At 41.3% G+C, this 9,907-nt stretch overlaps 1 protein-coding gene across 2 annotated transcripts in view; it reads left to right on the forward strand.

Moving 5' to 3' along the window:
- Nucleotides 1-8,456, forward strand: part of GOLGA5 (golgin A5) — a 34,433-nt gene extending 25,977 nt beyond the window's left edge. The window contains exons 10-13 of one of the 2 annotated variants that reach the window (XM_047863130.1): nt 981-1,206; nt 4,257-4,362; nt 5,754-5,817; nt 7,934-8,456. In XM_047863130.1, coding sequence (XP_047719086.1) covers nt 981-1,206; nt 4,257-4,362; nt 5,754-5,817; nt 7,934-8,014 — 477 coding nt within the window. In that variant the 3' untranslated portion in view covers nt 8,015-8,456. Of the gene's footprint in view, nt 1-980; nt 1,207-4,253; nt 4,363-5,753; nt 5,818-7,933 lie in introns of both variants that reach the window. The other variant, XM_047863128.1, reaches the window with a different exon arrangement.
- The last annotated feature ends 1,451 nt before the right edge of the window (nt 8,457-9,907 follow it).

Genomic DNA, 9,907 nt, shown 5'->3' on the forward strand with positions numbered 1-9,907 from the left:
CTTCCCTCGCCTGCCGTTGTGAAGTGCCTAAACGGTAACGTGACTTTGCTAGCAGAAAGTCAAAGAAAAGAGAGGAGCAGAAACCACCAATTGGTTTAATCCTTAGAGATTCCTATATTTATTAAATGTTTATTGAGTGCCTACTAAGCCTACGATAATTGGGCTATTTTAATTAAGAATTAGGAGGAGGACAGATGTCCTGTAGGAGGACATCTCTTAAAAGGTTTTTCATCTAAGTGGAGCAGAGGAAAACCTTTGTCTCCTAAAAGAAAGTCAATCAATATACACTTTAAAAAGAAATCAGCATCTTAATATCTTGCCCCAAAACAACCACCCATAAATGAGCGGCCACATAAGCACATAAGTTGGTGCTCAAAACCATCAGTCATCAAGGGAATGCAAACGAAAACCTCAGTGGGATACAGCTGTGACTACACCATCAGAACGGTGATCAGCGATCGTACATACCGTGTACAGAGCAGTGTAGTGAGTCGTCCGAAGTCGGACTGGCCACGGGGTTGCAGAGCAGAGGTGAAAACCTCAGGCTGTGGTCTTTGCGCTGTACCACAACTGCTGAGTTATGGGGGGTTTTGAATCCAGGTGGGGAAGTTCAAACTGTCGTGGATCGTGGATCAGTGCTCTCGAATATTTCTGACCACGAGGCCACAGCAAGAAGCAAAGAACACGTTGTTTCCCAGTGTTCACATGTACTTAGTAGTACAAAACTGAAACAGAAGTTTCACAAAACAGTCCTCTCACATACTATGTGCTGTATACTCTGTCCCATAAAATGTGGATTATGACCCACCAAGTTGATTTTGTGGCCCATTAATACAGTTTGAAAATCTCTTCTGTAGCAGTGAAAGTAGGATCACAGAGGTTTGAGATGTTGATTTAATGCCACACTTTACCTGTGGGAATGTGGATTCTATGTTGTATAACCTTAGTTTTATGTAATTTGTGAATACTTTGCCTTTCAGCTTACTAATAAAACTTTGAGCAACAGCAGTCAGTCCGAGTTAGAAAACCGGCTCCATCAGCTAACAGAGACTCTCATCCAGAAGCAGACCATGCTGGAGAGTCTCAGCACAGAGAAGAACTCTCTGGTCTTTCAGCTGGAGCGCCTTGAGCAGCAGGTGAACTCTGCCAGCGGAAGTAGCAATAACGGGTCTTCCATTAATATGTCTGGAGTTGACAATGGCGAAGGTAACAAAAACAGGAATTTCGAAAGAGCTTTTCATTGCCTTAATTCCAACCTTGCTAATTCAGACGTGACTTTGAAAAGTTACAGAAAGACCATTTTTATTTGTAAAGAAGCTTCGGGGAGCGTGGGTGGCTCAGTTAAGTGTCCCACTCTTGGTTTCAGCTCAGGTCATGATCTCAACATTTCATGGGATCGAGCCCCACATCGGACTCTGTGCTGACAGAACCTGCTTGGGATTCTCTCTCTTCTTTTCTCTCTATCCCTTCCTTGCTTGTGTGTGCATACACACTCACGCACGTGCACATTCTCTCTCTCAAAAATAAACAAACTTTGAGGGGCACCTGGCTGGCTCAGTCGGTTGAGCATCCAACTTCAGCGCAGGTCATGATCTCGTGGTTCGTGAGTTCGAGCCCCACATCAGGCTCTGTGCTGACAGCTCAGAGCCTGGAGCCTGGTGCCGGCTTCAGATTCTGTGTCTCCCTCTCTCTCTGCCCCTCCCCCGCTCATGCTCTGTCTCTCTCTCTCTCTCTCTCTCAAAAATAAACATTAAAAACATTTTTTAAATAAATAAACTTTGAAAAAAGAAAGAAAAGAACCTTGATCCAGCAAAGCACCCACTTTTCTTCTGATGCGAGGCCTGAGCCATCTGTTTGACATGATCTTAGCAAACAGGACAATGGACTGGTTATATATATCCCTCGCTAGTCTGGGTCTTAGAGAAGGGAGGCCCAAAGACCGATGATCATATTGAAATATGTAGGACATTCATCAAGATTTGATGACAAGGCAGATAATTTGGCAGAGAGGGGCTTTCATGAAGACTTAAAGAAAGATTTAGTTTAATAATCTAATCTGGGGGTGCTTGGGTGGCTCAGTCAGTTAAGCATCTGACTTCGGCTCAGGTCACAATCTTGTGGTTCATGAGTTCTAGCCCCACGTCGGGCTCTGTGCCGACAGCTCAGAGACTGGAGCCTGCTTCGGTTTCTGTGTCTCTCTTTCTAAATTCTGCCCCTTAACCACTCGTGCTCTGTCTCTTTCTCAAAAATGAATAAACATTAAAAAAAATTTAATCTTATCTGTAATTATGAATATTAAAGCTAATACTTAGTCATGTAAGTATATCCATGCTCTATAATTTTAATGAAGAAATCTGTAGATTCCCAAATACATAACTAAGAAGAATGTTAAAGACTTTAGTATAACTTCAGCAGATCAGGTTTTTAATCTCAGAGCTTCATAAAGTCTACAAAGTAGTCATTCAGCAAACCTCACAGTTCTTTGGTTTTATTAAAAGTTTTTTTAAGTTTTTAAAAAATAACACATTGTTGTATGTATATATATATATGTGTGTGTGTGTGTATGTATGTTTTTTAACAGCATGGTTACTGTTAAAAATATCAAAAAAAGGAAATTAAATCACCCAGTAATCTTACTCTCAGATAACATTTTGGAGTATCTCCTTTCAGACTTTTTTCCTATATATGTTTGTAGTATCTGTTTTATTGGTTATTAACTTTTTCATATAAATCAGTTTTTATTATGTATTTTCTTACAGTAGTTTATGTCTATTGCTTTATATACATCCATTGTGGAAATGGCATAATTTGTTTAATAAATTCCTCCTGGTTGGAGATTTAGGTTGCCAATTTTGTCACTAATATAAGCAGTTCTGAGGAAACTATTCTCTGTAAATATCTTTTATTTTTCTTAACATAAGCTATTAGAAATGGAGTTTGCTGAGTCCTAGGTATACACATTTAAAGGCTTTTGATTTTTGTTGCCAAAATCAAGTAATTATTAAGCACCTACTCAGTACCAGCTACTGTTCTAGGCATTGGAGATACAGTGTTTGACAAAAGAGGTCAAATCTCTGCCCTGTGGATCTTACATTCTGGTGCTGTGGGGGGAGCTAGACAGTAAATTATGTGAGATGGTGATAGGTGCTACAGAAGAAACTCAAGCAGAGAAGGGAGAGACAAGGTGCCAAGTGTGGAGATGGGATTGTAATTTAAATAGACCTCATTGGAAAGGTGGCACTTTATTAAAAGTCCCAAAGGAGGTAAGACAGACTAGAAGGAGCTCTACAGGAAGAGTTTCCAGGCAGAGAAGAGCAGGTGCAAAGGCCCTGAGGCAGGAGTGGTGCTGGCATATCACAGGAACAGCAAGGAGGCCAGTACAGCTGGAGAAGACTGAGTGGGGGGGAGAGTAGTCTAAGGGGAATTCAGATAACTTGGAGGAGACTGTTTTGGCCTGAATGAAGTCGGAAGCCATTGAAGGGCCCTGAGGGGATAAGTCCTCTGACTGTGTTTTAGTGAGATGCCTCTGGCTGCTGTATCCAGAATAGACTGTAGAGAGCTGAGAGTGGAGGTGGGGGACCAGGGAGGAACCATCGTATTAACGTGTGTGAGAGATGGTGGTGGTGAGGACCTGAATGGGGTTCGGAGGGTTATTTTAAAGGTGAGTGGGCAGATCGGCTGTGGAGTTTGAGAGAAAGAAAGGAGTTTTGGCCTGAGCTGATGGAACGATGCTCTCGTGTACTGAAATGGGGAAAACAGCAGGGTGAGTAGGTTGGCAGGGAGGGCAGGACGTCAGAATCATGGCTTTGGGCATGCTAAGCCTGAGATGACTGTTAGATATCCAGATGGAAACAAAACAAGACGATTGGATGGGTCTGGAGTTGATGGTCTGGGCTGGAGATACAGAGCTGGGAGTCATCAGCTTTGTAGAAAGGGTGTGTCTGGCCTCTCTCTTGCCCGCACACATTATGCTCATTCTCAGCAACATGGTATTTGTAAACTTCATTTTTTTTGCTAGTTTTATAGGGAAGTAATTGTTTTAGGTTTTAATTTTTATTTTTGTGGATATAGAAGTTTAAGCATTTTATATAATCAAATTTATGTCCTTTCTTTATGGACTCGCCTTCTTTGGATGTAATGCTTATTTGAAAGTTAGCCTTGAGATCTGTTTTTAATACGATATATATTCAACTATAAATGTTAGGACATTGATTTTGGCGTTTGTACCTTAATTCATTCTTTTCTTGTTGAAGCAGGCACACGGCTGCGAAACGTTCCTGTTCTTTTTAATGATACAGAAACTAATCTGGCAGGAATGTATGGAAAAGTCCGAAAAGCTGCTAGTTCAATTGACCAGTTTAGGTAAGCAAGGACAGTAATGACGAATGATGGATCTTCAGCTATTTTTGTACCATTTTCTGGTGGTTTCAGTCACAGTAAGTCCCATCAGGCAGAGCTGATATTTAAAGTGACATTTCCCTACTTCCTCTCATGATAGTTCATTCAGTCTCATGAAATTGCTTTATGTGCTCTGCCAGTGCCTGTATTTTATTGAAGATTATTAACCCTGATCATTTCTCTTCTTACAATAAACCCTATTAAAAACTCTTAATTAAATTCCATTGAGAAAACTTCTGTCTCATGTAAATGCATCCACTGGAATGCTTTATTTCATTTTATCGTGTGATGAGAATAAAAGATGCTGCTATATATGAATGAACAGTACGCATTTTAATGTATATTTATATATACTGCATAAGTAATATACCATTTATATGCATGTTATTACATATTAATAACTTCTTTATACTAGCATACATCCACCCTACAAAGAAAGTGTTTTAACAGTTTATGTATGCCTTGTTAAAGTTCATGTTTCAATAACCCCCTAAAGTCTTTTGCCTCTTAGTGTTTATAATTAAACACAATTATAATGAGTTGTTGCAAAATAGAGCGGTCTTTTCTTACCTTTTTGTGTCAGAGCTATGGTGTTAAAAATCAGGAGGATGATTTGCTAAGGTTGCTGAGGCCACGGGCCAAAGATGCCATAGTTGTTATCTCCAGGCTGTTAAGCACATTTATTTCAGCTACTCATTTATTCAATGTACATAATAATTTTTAGAGAAACTATATGCGAGGCGTGATGCTGATGGCAGTGAAAGACACAGAAAGGCCTAGAAGAAGGGTGTATGTGCTTGTATATGTGCCATCTTGATGGGGAAAAAGAGTTTCAAAGAGGCCTAACAAGGTCTAACGTCACGCTGCTCCCGCGTTTACTGTGGTTGAGTGTTTGCTTGAGTTTCTGTAGTTCTTTGCCTTTTAGACGCATGCGTCTGTGCAGAAGCTTCCAGATTAGCTCTTTGCAGGTATTAACCAACCAGACTCTTTCCCTGTTCACGTGTTGACACTTGGCTTGTCTTTTGTAACTTCTTTGGTCTCTGAAAGAAAAATTATTTAGAGAGGGACCAACTTGCCTCCTGTAGTTGTAGCTGGAGATTTAAGGGAAACTATTGTGCTATATATTTAACAGTCAAGCCACAATCAATAAAGCAAATATTTGCTTACTGTGATGTTTCTATGGTTATTCCAAGTAATCATTTAACATATCTACTGTAAAATGGTTTTTCTGTTATGGTGGCCATATAAATAGTTTAAATGAGAGGACTCCTAAAAAGCCTCATTAGCTGTTACCACAGGAAGATGTGCTTTGAGTGTTAACTCTCTCCTCTCGTCCCCACCCTCCATTTGCACAGCATCCGCCTGGGAATTTTTCTCCGAAGATACCCCATAGCACGAGTTTTTGTAATTATATATATGGTAAGTAAACCTATTTGAAAAAATAATGCTGCACTTGATTTTTAATGAGTTTTTTCCAGCTGCTGATCATTTTGACCAAAAATCTAGCAATCAGTTTTGAAAGAGAATAGAACTCATTTTTGGAAATTAAGATTTTTTTCTTCAGGTGTGCAAGTATACTTACAGTTCATTACATCTAAAATATAAATTGCTCAAAGGCTTTTCCTACAATAAAATTGTAGTGAAGTTTGATAGTTACCTCAATTTCTTTAAAAAAAAATTTTTTTGGGGGGCGCCTGGGTGGCACAGTCGGTTAAGCGTCCGACTTCAGCCAGGTCACGATCTCGCGGTCCGGGAGTTCGAGCCCCGCGTCAGGCTCTGGGCTGATGGCTCGGAGCCTGGAGCTTGTTTCCGATTCTGTGTCTCCCTCTCTCTCTGCCCCTCCCCCGTTCATACTCTGTCTCTCTCTGTCCCAAATAAATAAATAAATAAACGTTGAAAAAAAAAATTTAAAAAAAAAAAAATTTTTTTTTATGTTTATTCATTTTTGAAAGACAGAGGGAAACAGAGCACAAGCAGGGGTGGGGCGGAGAGAGAGGGGGACATGGAATCTGAAGCAGGCTCCAGGCTCCACTCTGTCAGTACAGAACCCAACGCCAGGCTTGAACTCAAGAACCGCGAGATCATGACCTGAGCAGAAGTCAGACGTTCAACCAACTGAGCCACCCAGGCGCCCCTTATAGTTACCTCCATTTCTAAGCCCCTCTGATGATAAAAATGCAATGCAAAACAATCGATTTCATTTTATGTAAAGTGTCTTTGATTGTTTTCATGTGTTTTGCTTTATTTTCTGAAAGGCTCGTAAGGTTGATTTCTTTCAGATTTCTTAGCTCTAATAAAATGGTCACCATAGTTTGGGATACTGTTTCATGTGTCTTGTGACCCTAAAAAGCCCTCTAACTGTTCTGAGTGAGGGCGGCTAAGAGTAATTAAGACAAGCAGTTTTCCTGAAAAAGAAAAAAAGCTTACTTAGTAAAGAAATTTCTCTGTGATCCACTAGAGGGAAGAGTTATTCCTTTAAATAAAAAGTTTTTAAGGAGCGGAACTTGGGTAGCTCAGTCAGTTAAGTGTCTGACTCGATTTCAGCTCAGGTCATGATCTCAGGGTCTTGAGGCTCAGGGTCAGGCTCTGTGCTGGTGGTGGAAACCGCTTGCGATTCTCTGTGTCCCTCTGCCCCTCCTCCGCTGGTTCTCTGTCTCTAACTAAAAAAGTTTTTAAGTGAGGGATGGAGCGAACAAGAGAAAAAAATTGATGGCATCACAGAGGCTTAGAATAGGCCTACACTGAGTCGATTCCTGGTGTCAGAGACTGAAGAGCGCTGGCACCTCTGTCAGCACGAGGTGTGATGGCACACGACAGAATGGCGAGGCACGTAGCAAAGGGAGCCTCGCGTAACCTTAGTGCTGCCACGAGGGAACTGGTGGGAATTCACCACTGTAGGTCCCGTGCTAGACCCTAAATCAGTTCCTGAAGCTCAGCACGTTATTCCTGCAGGAATGTCTTCCCATCTCCCCTTCACCAGATGATGGCTACACCCTTTTCAAAACACCAACCGTAACTCTGTTCCAGAAAGGCTTTCCAACCGGGAGCACTTGGGTGGCTCAGTTGGTAGAGTGAGACTTTTGATCTCAGGGATGTGAATTCAAGCCCTGCATTGGGCCTGAAGCCTACTTTAAAAAAATAAATAAAGCCAGCCTTTCCAACCAACTTCATATATATCTTGCAATTTTCATTGTGCCATCTACTCTGTGTTATAATCACCCGACTGGTTATTTATGTATACCTGCGCATATTACGAATGTGTTAAGGACATTGATAACTCTCAACTGAGAATTCTTCAGGCATCACAACTATTACTGTCCATTACATTTAGCTAGTTTAGTTGCTTGCACGTTTGTTTCTTCATCCTCTACCCAGTAAACACGTACTAACCTCCTGTGATGTCGCACACACGGTGCCAGCCCCAGGAATACGGACACAAATACGACATGCTTCCTGCCCTCAGTGCACTACACAGTAGGCCTTTGGTGCAGATTGATCTCTTGGCTAATCTAGAAACTGTTTTCTTTTTCTTTAGGCTTTGCTTCACCTCTGGGTCATGATCGTTCTGTTGACGTACACACCAGAAATGCACCATGACCAGCCGCATGGCAAATGAACTGAACCCAGTTGTTTTGGTGACTGGTCATCTGTTTTCAGACTTGGGATCTGCAGAAGGACCAGTGGCCTAAAATTGCGGAGAACGGGGTACAAGTTCATCTCATCACTACAAGCTTTGAACTCGTTCACTTATTATACAAGTGCTCTGCTGCCTAAGTCCTCCCCCCATTTCTTTCAAATGGTAAGAGTTTCTGAAACCGACAGTAACATAACAAGCTCAGCTCTGCTTTCTCTGAAGTCCAAGATTCAGTGTGTGTGTGTGTGTGTGTGTGTGTGTGCGCGCGCGTGCGCGTGTGCACACGCACGCATGCACACAGACGTGCTGGGCTCGTTCACCCCTGTACAGGCCAGCCTATATTTTAGGTGACACGCATTATGGGTTATAATCAGGGAAACTAATTGTATTTACTGATACAAATAAAACGTTTTCTTTTTGATAATTCGGTCTGCTTTCGTATTTTCATATATTTAGCTTTGCAAATATGGATTTGCTTCTTACATGTTAAAGGCCTGATTGGTCTGAGGCTTTGTATTGATACATAAAATTTGCTGTGCATTTTTCTTTTGTAAAATATTTTCTCACCCCCTATTAAATAGGACCTTTCCGAACAGGCTTTAGTGAGAAAAGCAGAAATGAGCAGTGACGTCACCGGTCACTGATTCTTGGTGCTTTGCCCCCTCTCCGGGGACGCCCCACTCCCTCCTGTCCCAGTGTGCCAGCTCCCTCGGGTTCTTGGGCACTCGGTCACCGTCCTCTTTTCCTTTCCTCTAGCCTGGACCTAGGGTCAGTCAGCTCAGGACGTCCATAGCCCCTGCGTGTAGTGTTTAGGAATCAGATATGTTTTTTCAACCTTTGCATTTTTAAAACACTCCACTGCAAAGACATTATGGAGTTATTCTTTGAAAAGAGACATTTTCTTTGCTTGAAGTTCAATATAATGTCTCTTTTGGCACTCCTTTTCCCCCACATGCCTGAATTCTTATTTTGTCCCCTGGTTACTGGTGGTCTCTCTTCGCATGTGATTAATTCATGTAGATCTTGGGCAGGGGTGCAGTTCTATCAGGAATGTTTCCGAAGCAGTCTGCTGGTGCTTAACCAAACACCTGAGCAGAGTTTCCGTTCTTAATGACATCTGTACTATGACTTTAATTGACCTATAAATTCTTCAAAATTAATACCCTAGCAGATGTATATGTTTCTTATTTTTCATCAGAAAATGAAGTTTTAAAGGTTATCTTATGTGTGTTTGAGCTTTTTCTCACATTAGCATGAACGAAAAAGGCCGAAATGGCACATCATCTAAAGGTGGATATGAGGTACTGGGGTGGAGACACATTATTAAACCTGTAGGTTTTATGTCATAGCTCTTACCCGGGTGTAATAGCTTGTCGGAGCGTGAGCTGTGAGGTCAGGTCTGAGCTCAACCAGAATAAAGTAAGGGTTTAATCTTGTTAATATCTTTTAAAGGTGGTTTTCCCTCTCTTCTAATTTGGAAATTTTTCTGGAAAATGATTAAAACCAGGTTACATACTTAAAATGGAAAACAGCACATGCTTCATCATCGTGTATTGCCAGACTTCCCGTCTCTGCGTGTCTTCCTGGCTTTTGTTGGGATGCCTTGACATCTTTTTTAAGGCTTTGTACATTCTTGGCTTTGGGAATAGTTTGACAAAGTGTTTCCAAGACTATTTTTCTGCGGTTACTTTTTAATTTGAGTTTCAGTTTCACCATCCTTAGCCACTAACAAACTAGGGAGTTCTAAACAGTGTTTCCTTTCATTTATGCTCAGATAGTGTGAAACCTTGACTAAAAGGATTGCATGAGGGGCACCTGGATGGCTCAGTTAAGCATCTGACTTTGACTCATGTCATGGTCTTGCGGTTCATAGGG

This window comes from Prionailurus viverrinus, chromosome B3 (assembly GCF_022837055.1).
Source record: "Prionailurus viverrinus isolate Anna chromosome B3, UM_Priviv_1.0, whole genome shotgun sequence".
Taxonomy (NCBI): Eukaryota; Metazoa; Chordata; class Mammalia; order Carnivora; family Felidae; genus Prionailurus; species Prionailurus viverrinus.